This window comes from Lissotriton helveticus, chromosome 3_1, assembly GCF_964261635.1.
Source record: "Lissotriton helveticus chromosome 3_1, aLisHel1.1, whole genome shotgun sequence".
Lineage (NCBI taxonomy): Eukaryota > Metazoa > Chordata > Amphibia > Caudata > Salamandridae > Lissotriton > Lissotriton helveticus.
In genome coordinates this window covers 1,949,051,908-1,949,071,158 of record NC_136061.1, presented here as the reverse complement: position 1 = coordinate 1,949,071,158, position 19,251 = coordinate 1,949,051,908, and the positions used below count along the sequence as shown (strand labels likewise).

Here is a 19,251-nt window from a genome sequence, read left to right as displayed (position 1 = left end):
TCGGTGCTATTGTTGGATCTGAATCCAGTTTGGGTGGGGTCCAGAAGCGAGTTGTCCTCGAGATATTTGGATAACTGTAAGTTAACCATTTTCTCCAATGCTTTGGAGAGATAAGGGAGTTGTGAAATTGGCCTATAGTTCTCTGGGTTGAGAATATCGGCCCCAGCTTTCTTCAGGAGGGGGGTTACAGATGCGTGTTTCCAGCAATCTGGAAAGGACGCGGAGGCAAGAGATTGATTAAAAAGTTTGGTGATGATTGGGCATAGAGTCGGTGCAATTTCAGAGAATACAAAATGTGGGCAGGGATCTGCAGGGGAGCCAGATTTTATTGCTCTAAGAACTGTTAGTACTTCCTCTTCGGAGAGTGGTTGGAAGTTTGATAGGCGAGGGGAGTTGCCCAGGTCTAGGCGATCGTTGTCGGATATAGATGGGCGTACGTCAAAGTTATCATAGGGGGAGACGGTATGGGAGGGGGTGAAGGTTGAATAAATTTTATTGATTTTTTCGGAGAAGAAGGAGCTAATCCGTTCGCATGCTTCTGTTGAAGGGGTGAGACTTTGCGAGATGCAGGATGGGTTGCTGAGCTCTTTCACAATTTTAAATAACTCTTTTGTCGAGTTGTGGTTTTCGTTGATTCGTTGCACGAAAAAAGCCTTTTTTGCCTCTCGGATGGCAAGGATGTATTGTTTCCTTTTGGCAGTGTAGTTGGCTCTGGTTGTGGGGTTTTTCGCTTGTCTCCATTGGTGTTCTGTTTTTTGGCATTCCCTTTTAAGGCTCTTGAGGGAGGGGGTGTACCATTTTTCGTTAATGGTTGTTTTTTTCTTAACATCTCGCAAGGGTGCTATTTTGTCCAATGTTTGGCGGATGCTAGTTTCTAGCCGGATGACATTGTTACCAATCGGTTCGTTATCTGGTAGGGAGACATCTGTATCGTGAAAATGATTTTGAAAATTGGAGTCTTTGATTAGTTTCCAGGCTCTATTGGAGGTGAGGGGGGAAGATCTGATTTTCACGGGTTTGCCAGGAAGTTCAAGTGAAAATGAGAGCATGAGATGGTCAGACCATGACAGAGGGAGAGTTTCCTTGAGAGTGGTCGACTTGATGTTCGTAAAAAGGAGATCCAGGGTGTGCCCTGCTATATGCGTGGGGCCATCAACCAGTTGTTTCAGTTGAAGGATTTCCATATCGTATTTGAGCTGAGCGACTCCAGGGGCATTGGGGTTTTCGTAGTGGACATTAAAGTCTCCAATGATCATGTAGTTTTTGTGTTTTAGGCACAAAGGGAGTACTTGATTCAGGAGTTTCGCACTGAGGTTAATTTGTTGTCCAGGTGGGTTATAGACGACTGCGCCCGCTAGCATGACATGATTCTCAACGAGAATTCTAAATGGTAGTAACTCATGTTCAGGCTCCGCTTTAGTTGTATCCATTAGGCAAGTTAAGTGGTCCCTAAAAATTACGGCGACTCCACCTCCTTTTTTCTTGCTTTGTCTGTTTTGTGTTATTATTTTATAATTGGAGGGGAGAGCGTTGGCTAGATCCGGGGCACTGGCATCGGATAGCCACGTTTCGGTGACAAAAACCAGATCTGGCGTTTTAGAGGTTAAGGTGTCCCATATGTCGAGTGCATGCTTGGGTAGTGATCTGGCATTAAAATATAGACATTTTAGTTCATACTGGGGGTTGATAGGGATCGTGTAAGGATCCGTTGGGGATTGGCCCAAACTGGTCCAATGACAAGAATGGCATGAGATGGGGCCGTGGGATAGACCTGGGTCGGTTTGGGTGCAGTTTGTTGTTTCAGTGGGTTTACGCAGGGCTAGTAGATCGATACGATTATAGCGAATGATGACTGCCTCAGGTGTACTGGAGCCTGTAGGGGGTATGGCCCCTGGTCCCGGTCGGGCGCGGACGGGCGCAGACGGGCTTGCCTTAGGCGCATATGTATCATCAAAGTTTTTTGCATTTCCTAAATAGCGAACTTTAAGGAATAAATAGCGATTCTTTACCATTCCTAGTTTGCGATGAGCTATTTGCTAATTACAAATTACCCATTCATTTCCTTCATTTCCATCGGGCGGTTGGACTCACTTTTAGCTCGAACGGCTGAATGGATTTCCACGAAACTTGGCAAAATTGTAGGGACTGGTAGCCCGATGTGCCTTTGCTATGTCTCAAGATATATGCTCCAGTGGTTTTTACGAAAATTAACTTTGAAAAATATATATTGGGCTACATTGGCCTATATATATGTTGGAGCCCAAATGTAGCCCAATGAAGCCCAATGTAGCCCAATGTAGCCCAAAGATGGCCGCCAGAGACAAAAAAAACAAATGTAGCCCAAATATCAGCCAGATGTAGCCCAACTATAGCCCAGTGACAGAATGACCAATCAGCTTCGCAAACCTCCGTTACGCGAAGCGGAGCGCTGTTACAGATATATATCTTTTTTTGAACGTTAATTTCTCAAAATCCACTGGAGCACATATATTGAGACCTAGCAAAGGCACATCGGGCTACCAGTCCCTAATATTTTACCAAGTTTCGTGCAAATCCATTCAGCCGTTCGATTATTATTATTATTATTTTTTTTTGCCCCGCGGGGCCCTTTTAAAACCTCCACATCAAACCTAGGGGGTCAGCGAGGATCTACTATGCCCCCTTATGGTCATTTGCCCCTTCGCTTTGGCCTCCTCTTGTCTCTCGATCCTACCGAGAGACAAGATGGCGGCCGCTACGGACTGTTTGGAATGTTTACAGACGCCGGAGAACCAATCAGCTTCGCTTCACAAAGCTCCGTTGCGCGAAAAGTACGCGTACTGGAGCGCTGCCCGGTCCGCTGTTACAGATATATATCTTTTTTTAAACGTTAATTTCTCAAAATCCACTGTAGCACATATATTGAGACCTACAAAAGGCACATCGGGCTACCAGTCCCTACAATTTTGCCAAGTTTCGTGCAAATCCATTCAGCCGTTCGGGCTAAAAGTGAGGCCAACCGCCCTATGGAAAACTCAATGTTAAAAACACGTTTTGGGACCCCCCCTTTTTTCTCGACCCCCCCCTGGACGAACCCCCCCCCCAATTTTCAGGGGCTGCTCAGAAACAAAATGTGCCATTTTCCTGAAAATTTCAGCCAATTCCGTCCACAAACGCCAAAGTTATTTGACATAGAATTTTCAAAAATCCCATAGAGAAAAAATCCTAACTATATATACCTACTGGCGACCGCCAGTAGGTAATATATATATATATATATATATATATATATACTTCACGATTAAAGCAGCCGCCGCACCTCGCTATGGCCCCTCCTCTTACAACAGCGGTCCGTACTGGGCAGCGAGCCCAAATTATTCAAGGTATCCACACCAAGGTCCTAAACTCCAAGGACGGCATGAAATACGGACGCAATCGGCGTTACAATCAAAACTTGATTTATTTAGCGTTTTCTCAGCAGCAGAAACATTAGTCACTCGACGCGTTTCGGGGCTCCTCCCCTTAATCACGAGTCAGTGAATGCTCATTGGTGTACTAGAATTATAGTCACGTCATCATGGTGTATGTAAACATAAACAAAATACTTCTCGTGCTGCAAGCACGAACAAAAATTCAAATATTCAAAGGGACGGTGTAAATTACAATGTTCAGACCTCAAATGATAATAAATCCTTTTTCTTGCATTTAGAAAGTTTTGAACATTATAAACATTCTAAACAATCGAACTCGAGGATAAACTCGTTTTCTGCACAACTGGCCACAAAAATAGATGACGGACTTAAAACCATTGGGATTTCATATTCTGGATTGTGTACAAGATAATCATTACTTCTTCTATTCTGCCCCAGTGGGCAATTATAGAATAACCCCCTACAATGCATACATTACATTAATTCTTCAATCACTCCCATGTGGGAAATTATATGTTATCACATAACATCAATTATATTGCATTTGATGAGTCATTCTCATATTAGTTCGTGCCCCAGTGGGCCAAAAGTAACCTTCTCATCTACCAATTCCATATTTAATACTTTATAGCCATAGTGGCATTATAGTCTTTAAATGGTCCATTGTCAGTCCGATTATCTAGCCAACCTTGTTTCAATCATCTGTACTGGAGTCTTATCCAGTTTGAGTTGAATTGAATTCAAGTCTTGAAAAACACGGCCCCTGTAAACAATGAAAATGTACAACCTGTGACCATCGATAAGAAACTTTTTTTCTATTTTTCCATAAAAACCATTCACATCTCAACAATCAAGACATGAGAAGTTAAAAACAGTTTAGGGCAAAAACTAGTTATTAGCCAAAGTCAATTCTCACTAGACTTAAAACTGCGGATAGCTCATCTGAAACTGGAACCTTATCATTATTAATTCATCAGCCCAGGTGTACTTCCATCTCTTCATCGCAATTATGCCCTCCTGGGGTCATAGTTTTGTGCTGGATAATCATTCTTGATTCTAGCCTACGTAGGGTTTGCATCCGATTTCCACCCCTCTCATTGAATTTTACTGTACATAAAACACAAAAACTCAATAGGTTTGCATTATGGTTGTGGTGACTGTGAAAATGGCGGGCTATCGGATATGTTTTGTCCATATTAACAATAGCCCGCAAGTGCTCAAGTACCCTTAATTTTGCTTGTTTGATGGTGCTGCCTATGTAGGCTTTATTGCAGGTACAAAATAATGCATATACTGCATAGTTGCTTGTACAAGATGTATGCTCTTTTATTATGAAAGTCTCTGATGTGGGTGTTAATTGGACTTTCTTTCTTTTCCGACTATTTTTGCAAGCTTTGCAATTCCTGCAAGTAAAAAACCCCTGTACACCCGAAATTTTTGGTTGTTTGGCAATCACTGCATTACACAATTGATCTTTGAGGGACCTGCCCTCCTAAAAGAGATTTGGGGTGAGTCATTGACACATTTAGTTGAGTCAGGATCACTGTGAAGTAAGGGCCAGAATTTAATGAGACTCTTTCTGAGCATACCTGCTTGGCTACTATAAGTGGTAATGAAACGTGTCTTATTGTCATCCTCACTTTGTGCATCCTGACTTTTGGGCTGTAGTAACGATTCTCTTGAACGTTTGACCACAGCTTTTTGGGCTTCAAGAATTATTTTCCTCGAATAGCCCCTTTCAGAAAATCTCATAATCATATTTTGTTCCTCGAGTGCAAAGGCTTCTTTAGTACTACAATTGCGCTTTGCTCTTAAAAGTTCGCCTACTGGAATACCCCGAATCAGAGAGTTAGGGTGGCAACTACGCGCATGGAGAATGCTATTCCCTGCAGTCTTTTTTCTAAACAACAATGTTTCCAATTTGTTGTCAACAACCTTTACTTCTAAACCGAGGAATTCCAAATTGTCTCTGGACCAATTACTTGTAAATTTCAAATTGAAATCATTGTTGTTGAGGTCATTCACAAAAGTATTTGCCTTCTCCTCAGTACCTTTCCATACAACCATCACGTCATCTATATAGCGCATCCACTTAATCACGTGTTCTTGGTACATAGGTGACTTGTATGTTACGGTTTCCTCCCAGTACCCCATGTAGAGACCCGCAAAGCAAGGAGCAAAGCCGGTCCCCATGGAAGTACCGAGAGTCTGCCTGAAAATCTTATTGTCAAATAAGAAATAATTCTGTGTGAGGCATAATTCCATCATCTTGATCAACATCTGTGTATGATGTAAGTACGACACAGATCTCTTGGATAAGAAATGCATGCATGCATCAAGTCCTTGTTGGTGAGGAATCGACGTATATAAACTTGTTACATCAAGCGAAACAAGAGAAAACTCTTCCTCCCATTTCAAATTCTCAATCTTTTTCAGAAAATCACCTGAATCTTTTACATAAGATGGCAATTGTTGAACATAGCTCTGTAAGAAAACATCAACATATTGGGAAGCACATTCAAAACAGCTACCGTTTGAAGAAACAATTGGCCTCCCTGGTGGATTTATAGTGCTCTTATGTATTTTCGGCAGGAGGTACAGGGCTGGTAACCTGGGGAATTTACAGAATAAAAATCTATATTCATCTTCTTCCAGCACACCCTTATTTTTCCATTCTGTGAGTTGCGTGTGAAACAACTTGATGGAATTCTCATATTCCATGCGATTACTTCTGCAGTAACTATTTGCATCAGATAACTGCCTTAAACCTTCCGCCACATAGTTCTCTCTAGATTGTATCACTATATTCCCACTTTATCACTATTTTTAATCACTATAGTGTGATCATTTCTTAGGTCATCAAGTGATTTTAACTGTGCTTGTGTAACATTTCTCCAACCTTGATGATATCTACGGTCTGCTATTCTTGCCAATTCTTTAGTCATGCATTTCTCAAATACCTCGATTGTATCATTGCGAATCTGAGGCAAAAATATGGATTTCGACTTAAAATTTGTGTTAGCACTCAACCCCAATGATACATTAGCTGCTAATAGTTCCTGATAAGGATCATGACTTTCTTCCCATTCTTCACTTAATACATTGAGTGAATGTGTTAACTTGGCTTCAGCAATGCTCAAATGATGTGGTTTTTAGGTTTTGCCTGGCGAAAAGATGCGCTCTGCGCATCTTTTTCGCGCAGGCGAAAACCTGATGAGAACTGTAGTGGGGTTTGGGTCGGCCCTCGTCATTTATTGGCTGGCTCCATAAATGGAGCCTAGCCATTGGACGAGGGGCCTGTCCGTCAATGCCGGACCAGATTCGGGGGCGTTCCCGAGATTCTTTGGCTTTTGCCGACGTCACGCTACGTCAGCCGAAAGCCGATTCTCGGGAACGCCCCCGAATCTGGTAAGGCACTAGTGGCACCCCGAGCGCTCGGCCGCCTCCTACTACGGTGCAAACGCTGCCTCCCTGATTGCCGCCGCTGCCCGGGGCCGAGAATAACTTGAGGATCTCGCCGGGGCCGCGGAGAGCAAGAACGAAGGAGGCTGCCCTCCCATTGGCTGAGGCGGTCGAGCCCCCTCAGTGCCGCCGCGCTAGGAGTGGTTATTGAGCCGCCACGTCATCGCTGGAGCCGCGCTGCGATTGGCCGCAGCTTCGCCACCATCGGAGGCTCGCCCTGAGAGCGGCGCATCCATCGGGAAACTTCGCCGCCCGCCTGCCTGAGCTAGAGACGGGCCGCCGCGCTGCCCGCGGCGACCCGGAAGTGACTAGCCGGCCGGCCAATCCTAGCGCGGCCGGCCGGAAGTGCCCGCCCCCCCCCTCCCACCCCCCCAGCCCGGGGGAAGAAGGAAGACGGCAGCCCAGGAGGAGAAGAAGTATGGCGGGGCTCCCGTGGCCTGGAGGGAGCCCCGGGAGAAGCGGAGGACGTTGCCGGTCTCCCATGCTGAAGAGGGAGACCGGAGAAGTGCCCAGGAGATTGCCGCCATCGCAAGGAGCCCCCGCCAGGACGGCGGCCCAGGAGAAGTAGTATGGCGGTCCACGCGGGGCTCCAGTGGCCTGGAGGGAGCCCCAGGAGAAGCGGAGGACGTTGCCGGTCTCCCATGCCGAAGAGGGAGACCGGAGAAGTGCCCAGGAGATTGCCGCCGTCGCAAGGAGCCCCCACCAGAGTGCCCGGTAAGTTAAATGGGCTACCGAGCGCAGCAGCACCACCACCAGAGGCTTGGGGCTCGGAGCCGCACCATGGTGGACCTGGGCGGCTGCCCCAGGAAACACCTCTGCGAGCCCCTGCTGCCCCCCGCCCTGCTCTGCTGGGCCCTGCTGCTGCTCTGCCAGCATTTGTATGGGCACAATACTCACATTCCGAGATAGCACACTTGGTAAGAGCGAAAGTACAGTGTATTCCCGCAGTATTCCTAAATAGGAGGCGCAGAAACCAGAATACGTTAAACCCACCCCTGGGTAATAGGACACCCATAATATCTGTATTTACCAGGTGCGGTATTACCGCACCAAAATACCGAGGCAGATCTAACGAGGCTCTTAGTAGGGCCTACGCCTGATAGGGGAGAGGCAGGTGTAAATCACGGGTGTCATCCTAAACGCTTTACATAGTGCATAACAGAAAGAACCCCTAAATCATTCTGTATCCAGTGAAGAAGGCCAAGTTAGATCCAGGCATACAATGTACAGCGCTGCGAGGCGTCCTATTATAAACTAGGCTCTTTATAAGCATACACGTGAGAGGGCCTGGTGGTCTGTCAGGAATTAGAGCACCTGGTGTATCTAGCACAATCTATTAGTGGGATAAGGCGAAGGAATGCCATATTTCCTCTCAAATGACCTAGGCTCGTTCCTCACAATTAGCAATGCACCGGCTGTGCACGAGGAGCTAAGCAGCAGAATGAATGCAAACAGTTACCATGACAATGTGACATGGCATTCCCTATTGTTGTCATTATTGTTTTCTTTACAATGTTTGTCTTGTTTTCCGCTGACTGGGCTGAGGTCCCTGGCTGTGTTTGCTAAAAGCCACTGTCAGGAATAACAGCTGTGGCATCTGACAGCCGTAGACGGGTGTCTGAGGTCCCGCCTGGGGAGCAGTGTATCTGACACGTCACAACGAGAGAGAGGGCGAGGGAGGGAGAGAGAAAAAAGAGGGACAGCAGGAGAAAGGCAGAGAGAGAGAGAGATAGAGATTGAGTGAGAGACAAGAAAGACAAAGATGGCGAGACATAAAGTGAAAGGGAGGGGTGTGTAAGTGAGAGGACAGAAAAGAAGCAAGAGGAGGGATCAAGATAAGTGGTGCATGTGAGAGAAATAATGAGGGAAAGAAAGAGAGCGGAGAGAAACGAGACAGAAAGGGAAAATAAATATCGAGAGGATGTGGCCTAATGGCCAGACCTGGCGATTTTGGCGCCGGTAAACCAGATTCGTGTCTCGGCTTCGGCTCAACCTCCAGTGATTCTGGGCACATCACTTAATCTCAACTTGCCTACCTAAAATGAATGCGTCCTTGTGTAAGGTAACTGGTGCTCATGTAAAGCTCTCCAATACCTTCTGGTCGAGTTCGCACTATATAAAACTGCAACAAAAAAAGAGAGAAGGGGACAAAGAGGTGAGTAGGTGAGTGAGGGAGTGTAAGAGCAGGGTTAAAGAAAGAATGTCAGAGAGAAAAAAGAAAGGAAGAATGATAGATACAGATCAAGAGGGTCCTGTTAAAGAGAAACACAGAGAGAGGTAGAAAGAGGGAGGAGAGAGAAAGGGAGAAGAAGAATGAGAAGGAGAGAGAGGTATAAGGAACAAAAAGAAAACGCGAATGGGTGGGACAGGTAGAAGGAGGGGGAAGAGAGACAGACTGAGACGGACTGAAAAAGAGAAAGAATGAATGTCAGGTAGCTAGATCGATCAATAGATAGGTTGATAGATAGATAGATAGATAGATAGATAGATAAGAAGATAGATAGATAATGCGGAAAATTCAGAGAGAAAGAGTGAGAGCAAAATAGACAGAGATAGACACAGAGAACAAGACAAGGAAAAGGAGCAAGAAGGAAGTTGGAAATCTCCCAACAAGCATTTGTATTTTGCTGAAGGCTGCTTGGTTCTGTGGTAGGTTTTAATGACATTCTGCACTCCAGCCTGCAGCACTCTTCACCGATGCATCAATGCTCTGCTGGTAAATGTACCAAGATGAGAAGAGCGTGGAGAAATCGGTCGGTCTGCTTAAGGGATTTGATCTATATATGGATGAAACAGAATCAAGTTGACTCATAGTTCAAGATTTAGGTTTCTTGTACAGGGAGTGCTTTATTTACTTCTTTATTTTAGTTAACATACTGTACATTTCTTCATAAATATACACTTGAAAACCTACAATAATATTTAAAATTTAAAATAATCAATCGATAACAGATCTAGTCGTCAACAACCCTCGTAATCACACTATGTATTTTCTCCTGTGTCTGCAAATCCCTCTCTCCTGATTGGTCACATTAACTTTGATCGTTGGGCATCTAAAAAGAATAAATTGCACATATTCTATCTCCTGTCACACAACCTACTCATCTAGTTTGCATACTTGAAAGCCACCCCAGAACCCTCAGTTTCACGAACTGGAATCAATCCCAGTGGGTACCAGGTACAATCATGTTGCTTCGACAGAGTGGGCCATTCAGAGCAGAGATCATGAAATAACTTCTCATGATTATATTTTTACAAGATGGTCAATGTTTGATGATGAGCCATAAAATAGCAACTTGTCTCATTTGCAATTTGCAGCATCCTCCAAGTTATACCCAAATCGCAAGACCCGATCAACCAAGGGTGTCTTAAAACACCTAGTACTCCTTCACTGCTTGTTTGCCACCATGAGCCATAGTCTCTTTCAACTAGTAAACACGTAGGCGGCTATTGAGAATTTAATTGTATAAAGACAGGAGATGCTGCACCACCATTGTTGTACAAGAAGTGAGTCCCTTTTCAGATCGAATCAGGGCACAGCTGGTCTTGCGTTGCTTCTTTTCCAGTTCGGGGAGTACCCGTCCTGGCAGTTCAGGCTGGACTGTTCTTACTGATTTACATATAGCTGAGTCCAAAATGAAATGGCATGATGAGCAAAGAAGGAACGATAGATTGGGATGCAAGCATTCCTCCCATCATCTTTGGTGTGTTTATTTTTGGTTACTGGCATTAGTATTGTGCTCCCAAGGAATTACTTTTATGCATTTGGTCCTGTTTCCTAGTGGTAGATTAGATTAATAGGCGTTGGGTGTGATCAATAGTGGGGGTTGTGTAAGGTCATGAATATGGTTGGTGGGATGAGTAGATAGGATGGAGATGATTATGCACTGTAAGAGTGCAGGATATAGTCCCCAAAAGGGGGTGGTTGAAGGTTTTCAGCCAAGTTTACATTTTTATGCAGGGTGCCTCCGTGTGCCCCTGTTGCCTGCTTGTGCTGTGTGGGTGTGTGTGGAAGGCTCTGTGTGGTTGTGTGGAGGGCTCTGTGTGGCTGTGTGTGTGGGGGGCTCTGTGTGTGTTTGTGTGTGTCATTTGCGAGAGATAAAGCTAGTGGGATTGTAAATGACAATGCCATTTATTTATGTTAAAAAAAACATAAATAAAAATAATGTCAAGAGCAATGCCAATAGCTCTAACTTTAACAAAGGCAAAACCATTGCATTGTAAATGCTTGTTCCACATTGGTAGCGTTGTTTTTACCCACTTTGGTTGCATACCACTTTCTTATCCTTAGCTTTCTGGTAAAGAAGAATAAATCAATTTTACTCTGGGTGAGATTAAAAGTATTAGATGGGCAGAAAGTCAGTCCCAAAGATAACAACTCTACCTCTTTGTTGGTCAGTATACGATCTGACAGATTGATGACAGTTCTTTTCTGCATCATTTCGCTTTCAGCTGGCCCCCTGTACGACTTCCCACAGGGCTTCCTAAGTTTCCTAATGAAGATGTATTTTTGCCTTTTCCTCCTCTGTTGCCTCTTCCACGCCCTTGATAGCTTTGGTTGTTGCCTTGTTTGTCCTGCATTACCATTGAAAACTCCGTTAAAACGCTGTTTTTTACTCCAGAAAAAATAGTACCAGTCGAAACATCACTGCCACTAGTGATAGATTGTAGGCCGTCTTCTGATATATTTTCAGATGTACTTGCTGGTTCATCCGACTGGTTAATGAGCTTCGCTGGCGATTGCATTGCCGCTCTCATTTTATCATACTTTTTCGCAAAAGTTAATATTTGCCCACGTTGGTAATCCACCAGGTCTCTTTGGAATTTTCTTTGTTTTCTGTTCCTGATGTCGGTTTCAATTTTATTCAAATTTGTTTCTATCTTATCCATCTCTATTTTGAATTCATCCTCAGTGCACATTTCTTGTAATTCCTTAGTCAGTCCTTCAATCTCTAGTTTTAGCCTTTCCATATCTTTAGAAGCAAATTTGACCAACATCCGCAACATAGTGAGTGAACATTCATGATTGTTGGCTGCCCACCCATTAATTAGTTCGGGATCAGGATTTTGAAACGTCGGAGTTACAAAAATACGCAGCCCACGAGGGATTCTTCCCACTTCAATGTATTTTTGTAAGGTGGTTGCCTCCCACCATTTGTTCTGTTCCAGTTTGAGAGCCCTCCAAAATTCTGGAAGCAACTAATGGTATGCTCCTTGCCTGAGGTCCATTGACAAAGCACATCACATTGAATAGCTCTAGTGCAGGGATCTCCAAACTTCTCAATAGCTAGAGGTACCTTTGGTCAACAAAAATCACTCCAAGCTACCTAAATTATTAGTGAAGTACACTTCAGACAAGCATACATTATTTGCCACCATATGCAAGATTACAATCTGTGATGCCCTCTGTGCAGGATTGTCAGCAGTATTGTAAAAAAGCATTGGCATAGCCATTAGGTCTCGCCTTTGGGACCTTATAAGTGTTTAGCTATAGCTATTGGCACATGTGGAGGATGGTTGCACTTGAGGCAAAATCGCACGTAAAGCATCAGGCACGGGAAACTGGGTACTTGTGGAGCAATGGTACACGTAAGCTCACGTAAGACAAGCATCATAAATCTTATTGACAGAAACTCCTGTGCAGACAGAAAGGGTGTTATGCAGCTGCAGCAAGGAGTTCCAGAACCAGTGTGTTTTCATAAGATAATTGTAGGACAGAAAAGAGGTGTGTTCCTGAAATACCTTCATGCATTCTGGGAGTTATCGTCTTGATTACGTTACTGCACTTTGAAAAGCCCTTAGAAACATTGGACTTTTTGTCACAAGGGCTCATTTAAACAGGAGCATCAGAAACAGCTGCTCGCGTTCTCTTGTTTCCTTGTATTCGTAGAAAAATGTTACTAAAAAATATGAATTGCACCATTTGTGGCAAATTTTTATCACAAATTGTTCGTAATTACAGGAAATTCATGTAAATGACACCAGCTTAATTTAAATTTCGCCCAGGCCTACCCTAATTACTTGTGATTTTACTGGTATCACTTACACTCCTGCTTGTGTTCAGAGTAGCTGCTTTTGCTTTGTGTACTGGTTTCAATGCTAGGGTCCCTTATGGGTTCAATGCAAGGGCCCCTGAAGTGTTCAATGCAAGGGCCCCTTATGTGTTCAGTGCGAGGGCCCCTTATGTGTTCAGTGCGAGGGCCCCTTATGTGTTCAGTGCGAGGGCCCCTTATGAGTTCAGTGCGAGGGCCCCTTATGAGTTCAGTGCGAGGGCCCCTTATGAGTTCAGTGCGAGGGCCCCTTTTGAGTTCAGTGCGAGGGCCCCTTTTGAGTTCAGTGCGAGGGCCCCTTTTGAGTTCAGTGCGAGGGCCCCTTTTGAGTCCAGTGCGAGGGCCCCTTTTGAGTCCAGTGCGAGGGCCCCTTTTGAGTCCAGTGCGTGGGCCCCTTTTGAGTCCAGTGCGAGGGCCCCTTTTGAGTTCAGTGCGAAGGCCCTTTGTGTGTCAATGCGAGGGCCCCATATGTGTTCATTGCGAGGGCCCCATATGTGTTCATTGCGAGGGCCCCATATGTGTTCAATGCGAGGACCCTTTGTCCTACATGTAACTGTAGCACAGGCAGTTATTACTAGGTAATTGCCCAGAGTAATGCAGCAATAACACATGTCAAAAAGACATAATAACCACTTGCCGCCCGTGATGTAACACAGCGATATAAAGTGGAGGCTCCAAAAAAAGACTAAGGACCATATTATTGGCTCCGAGGTATGTTTGCACCAGTTGCTACCATGTCACGTAGCACAAGAGGGTTAATTGAAGGACACAGATGCACCAGCAGCTCTTACACTGACCCCACATACCAGCCTGACACAAGACTGACTCTGACCCAGTGCACAAGAGGGTTAATCGAAGGACACAGATGCACCAGCAGCTGTTACACTGACCCCCACATACCAGCCTGACACATGACTGACTCTGACCCAGTGCTGCCAGAAAGTCCTCTAACGTCAGCACAGCCCAGCAGGCCTCTGGCTCCCTCTGTAGGTGTCTCTGGAAGTGTCATGGCACTGGCTGCGCCTTTTCATCCCAACGTGACACCAGGAAACACCATAGAAGCGCTGTTGGGTGATGTCAGAGGAAAGAAGCATTCTGCTGGCAGGCTGGGCTCCTGGGGTCCACCCGGAGCAGCTTCAAGCCACGATTCCGTTATGTAACATTGACAAATCGCTCTGATTACAAACCGAGTTAATCACAATTTGATATTGAAAAGCTTCCCACAGATAGGACATAAACAAAGCACATTCAGGACAGCTGGAAACCCACCCGACTGCTGCAGCAGCGCACACAACATGAAGCCTGCAGAAAATGGGGACTCTAACACTTGCCGAGGTGTGAAGCAGAACTGGAAATTAGCACAGTTGGGTTTGGGCCATTTCATAGGCCAGGCAGATACAGCGATGCAGGGTTTGTTTTCTGAGCAGAGAGTCGCTTTCATCTCTTGGAAGAGGGTGGCTCCATGCATGTGCACTCATGGGAGGGCAGACACAGCTCATGAGAAGTTTTAGATAAGCAGTGGAAATAAAAATAAAAAGAGCAGGCCAATGCAAACAACTCTTTTCAAGTGGATGCATTCCTCATGTCTCAGACTCAACGGAGAAAAGACAGAGATTATGCTACTGGGCAATCTCGCACCGACCACTCTGGTCTCCATCTGGCCCGCCTGTCTTGGCCCTCCTCCCTCACCAAAACCCTACATCAAGAGCCTTGGAGTCTGGCTTGATAAAGCATTAGATTTTTCTGTGCAGGCCACCAAAACTGCTTTCATCTGTATTTGACTGTTGAGAATGCTCCGGAAGATCCTCCCTCTGCTTCCTTTCCAGGCGAGGAGAATCATGGTTCAGGCCTTAATACTCTCCCGCCTGGATTATGGAAATGCGTTATATCTGGGAGCCCCGGTAGCAGTGACCAACAGACTCCAAGTCACACAAAATTGTGCTGCTCGACTTTTGTTTGGCATCCCCCGCTGGCAATCAGCAAGGAAGGCCTTAAAAGAACTCCACTGGCTCCCAATAGCTGCCAGAATGCACTTCAAAGCTATGTGCATTGTGCACAAAGCATTTCACCGAACAGGCCCAGCTATCCTGCGCTCTTTGGTTATACCCTACATTCCATCGAGAACCCTTCGCTCCAGCGTCCTGCATCTTGCCACTACAACTAAAGTCAATAAGGCTCGTTGGGGAGGTTGGGCTTTTTCACACATGGCGGCAAAGATGTGGAACTCGCTCCCGCCGAACATGCGGGAGATCAGTGACCGGATGGTTTTCAGGAAAACATTAAAAACTCACCTGTTTGCTAAAATGTGTTAAATCCTGTTATTTGCTCACCACACTATTCAGTTCAAGCGCTGCGAGGCCTTCGGGTATGTACGCGCTATATAAATATAATTTTTCATTTCATTTCATTTCACTTGTGTTTGTGCTAGCATCCACCTTGTGAGCAGCGGCGCGCGGGCCATCTGTTTTCAATTAGCGCGCTAGTGCCGCTGCTCGCTCCCGCAAGGTGGATGCCAGCACAAGCACATGTGTTTTGAAAAGAGCTGACTGATTTCTAAAGGTCATTTCCTAGAGCAGCGCATGCTCTAGGAGATGAAAAGGCTTAGTCAGTTTGGGACTACCTCTACAAGGGGAATACATAACGGCAACGGATGCAATCTCCCCTAACACAAAGAGAAAAATGTTAGTAATAAGTCTTCCCAATGCTTCATGATTTATCATTTAAATATCCGCTTTAAATATATTTTTGAAAATAAGCGTTCTGAAAATATACATTTTCGCTTCAAATACACCCGTTTCAATTTAGGTATATACATTAATGCAGCAAGAAAATGTTTTTAATTTAGTATGATGTGCTGCACACAGAAGAGCTATAAGTAGCTCATGAGCTAATCATTGGAGAACCCTTGTTGAAACCAAGCTCTGTTTTACGAAGTTGAAGAAGAGCTGTCTATGAATTTAAATAATTTCACTGTTATTTGAACGTCTTCACCGCTCAGTGCAAATCACTAGGCTGCCCCTTTTTTTAATAAAAATTGGTTTGTCATTTCTGTTATTTTAGTTAAAAAATAAAATTAAAAAGAAACAGCACAAAGACATACAGTATGAATTAATGTTTCAAACTTGTGGCTTCAAATTGCAAAATAGGTTTTTTATTCAATATACAGAATTTGGGCCCCAGCTGTTTTTTTAGGTGAAGTCCTCATCGATATAATGCAATTTTTTTCGGTGCAGTCATTGTTGATGTAATTGAAATTTAGCATAAATATGTATGCCTCATGAAGCGTACAGTTTGTACTTTATATGCTGTGTAGAGTTGATGTATAACATTTCCCAGAAGATCTCGCCAACTTGAATCATTTGGGGATTTTTCTTCTTTAGTCAAACGGATGCTACATTTTCTGACCCCTTGTCTTGTGCTCTAGGTTGAAGAATTGGCTCTACAGTCCATGATCCGCTCTAGAGAAGAGGTTTTACCGATAGAGGACACTGATAAGGAGCAGGTGAGTCTGATCACAGTCATAAGGGCAGGTTCTTTCCCTCCACCAATCATTGAGAAAACGGGTTTATATTGATCCACAGAATCACTGTGATGCTTACGGGCATGTGTTAAGGGACGAAGGGAGTGTAGCGCAGTGTTTTATTTTGATAACTGTTGTGTCCATCAACACATACTTGTCAGGAGGTAACAGGATCTGATGTCTGAGACTTCCTCAAGGAAGGCCCAGGACAGAGTGCTCCATAGCTTCTGGCCAGTGACTGAAAGACCCTACCCCAAACCATAGTACCACAAGATGTAGAAATGAAGCAAATTTGAAAATGTGTGGAAATAAGTTATTTACTGTTTATTGCTTAGATAATTAGAAGGTGGGGGTGAACCCTTATAATGTTTTGTATGAACCCTGCGATGAGAATGATCACCAGATATTTTCGGAAGAGGACTTCATGTCGTAATACTTTAGGTGCTAGGATTCTTCCTTCTCCATTAAGCACTTGTGACATGTAGATCCTTTTTAGTTGATTTCTGATACATCAGAAAGTCAAAGTCCAGTTTAGATTGGGCCGGACTGGCCATGAATTTCATTCTGCATTTTCCTGAGGGGGTGGAGCCGTTGGAAGCTGGTTTTGATGGCCCACGGCTGCTGAACGTCTGTCACTTACTCCACCTTTCCAGGGTTTCTTGGGTCAGACTGGTGTTGAATGGATATGGTATCTTCTTTGAGTATTCTGGCAAATAGCCGGACGTTGTTGGGTGCCATTTTAATTTGTAAACTTCAAGCAGCCTGTTGCAGAGCCGTCTGGGCTTAGCAGTGGGCTGCACTCCTTCAGTACCCTAATGCTGCCTTCTGGCATAAAAGAAGCCTGGCAGAAGCAGCATCCTACGAAGGTGTTCCCAATGGCTTATTTGAACTAGGCTTCAGAGCCTGCAGGCGTGTAACCCTAGGGATGACACCACTCTGATCCCACAGGTGTCAAAATTAAAATGAAATTTGATGCTCCAGAGGAGTGGTGGTAATGCCAAGTCTGGGTGGAGGCTCATTCATTTGCACTTGCAGCAGGCAGGAGTGGGGAAAACTGTGGAGTGGTGTGTGATGGACATAGAAAGACCCCTACACTCTGGTATTCCGGGATGAAGGGCTGTGTGCTGGGCGGGGAGGTGGGACAGCTTTGGAAATCATGATAGTGGAGTTGGCAGGTCATTGGAGGTTCGCTTTCTAGAGTACAGGTGACATTGGAAGGAACCCCTATAATGATAAGTAAGTGGCTGGATCTGGTTTAATCATCTTAAGAAAACAGTGAACCCAGTGGTCCTTGTTAAGATACACCAATGACCTTCATGGAGTGTAGTCCTCTCCCTAAATCGAGGCTCTCTTGTGAAGAGGGGAATCCCTGCCTCTCCCCAGTAGGGTATCCTACAGAGTCCATGACTTCATTAAGAATTTAGCTCTCTGGACATACACCAGAGAAGAGGAACGTCTTGAAGTAATTTCAAAGTTGGCAGAGGAAGATGGGCATTGGATGTTGCACCCTTCAGATCTGTTGGCATTGAAGAACATCTGGGCACAGGAACCGAAGCATTAGAGATGAGCACCGGCAGACAGAAAACCTAGGATTGCAAGAATTGGAGAAAGACTGATGTCCACAGATTCACTCGTTCGTGAGTATATAATGCCAGCAAGAACCAGAGCTGAAGAAACTGGATTGTCATATGAGAGAGCCAGCTGGAGAACCTGTGCTGCAGCTGTGTTGCTCTTTCGTCAGCAAGAGTGGTAAAGATTGCAGTTGGGGAAGAGTTCTGATGGATTGAAGCAAGACGCCCGAATCCAAATCTGTGGTGAGGAGAAGAAATAAACAAATATGCTTAATTGAGGGTTGCAGTTATAGCAGTATGGTTTTAAAAACAACTCGCTTAACAGGGGCTTTACTCTGCTTCAAAGCCTCAAAATCTCTAAAGACCACAATACTCTACTTGCTCTGCCCCTGTGCTTTTCCTAATTCTATATGTACTGGGTTACCATATGACAGCATGGCCCGGGATGTATTGGGGTGTTACATTATGAATTTCCTTTGAAATTAACAAAATATGTTGGTCCCCAAGAGCTAAATGGTCTGAAAAAGGTGTACATTATTTAGATGCTTTTATTTGAACCAGACTTTAAACCTGGGGTGATATGGCCTTTTTTGTTGCTTGAAACAGTGGCTGCTTGTTTTCTTAAACTTTCTATGGAAGTTTGGGCATTCTCACATTAATTATGGTACAGAGATCCGGTAAGGTTAGCATCAAGTAATTAGTTAGTTCAATGTGGTGACTTGTATTCCTGAGAAGGATCCTTCTGCTCTTCCATGAGTTTTTAGTTGGTCTTTTTACGGCCCCCTAATTTGCAAAGGTGCGCTGTTGGTTGAACCACACCACGAGGTTTGTCATTGTTTTGGTATAGTAAGGAAGAACTCCCAGTTTCACAGGCCTTGAAGACGAAGTTGTGGGCTCGGGAAAGCCTCCAGTTATCAGTATTTCAGTGTTAGAGGATGAAGGAGATCAGTCTTTGCTTCAATGGCTCAGTTAAATGTGGGCCTTGGGTAGTTTGATATTGTTTTATTCTCTTGATTCATGTTATCTAACAGGATGGGGAACTCTGTGTAACTCATTTATATTATAGTTGGAGTTGGTATGGAGCATCTACCTGGGTAATAAAGCACAGCAGCAAGAGCAGGAAACCGTGGTGGCAGTGGTTTATTTGAGTCGATGGACCCTGCCGTCACTCATTTGTGGGAACTGGGACATCATTAAAGAAGTGACTTAATTAAGTGTGGCTGGAAACTAGCTACCTC

The 19,251-nt window shown here is 44.6% G+C and overlaps 1 protein-coding gene across 1 annotated transcript in view; it reads left to right on the top strand.

Moving 5' to 3' along the window:
• The window catches only part of SNAPC5 (small nuclear RNA activating complex polypeptide 5), a 130,052-nt gene that overhangs the window by 68,303 nt on the left and 42,498 nt on the right, over nucleotides 1–19,251 (top strand). Inside the window, exon 2 of the mRNA XM_078683035.1 lies at nucleotides 16,347–16,424. Within this exon, the coding sequence (XP_078539161.1) occupies nucleotides 16,347–16,424 (78 nt within the window). The remainder of the gene's footprint in view (nucleotides 1–16,346; nucleotides 16,425–19,251) is intronic.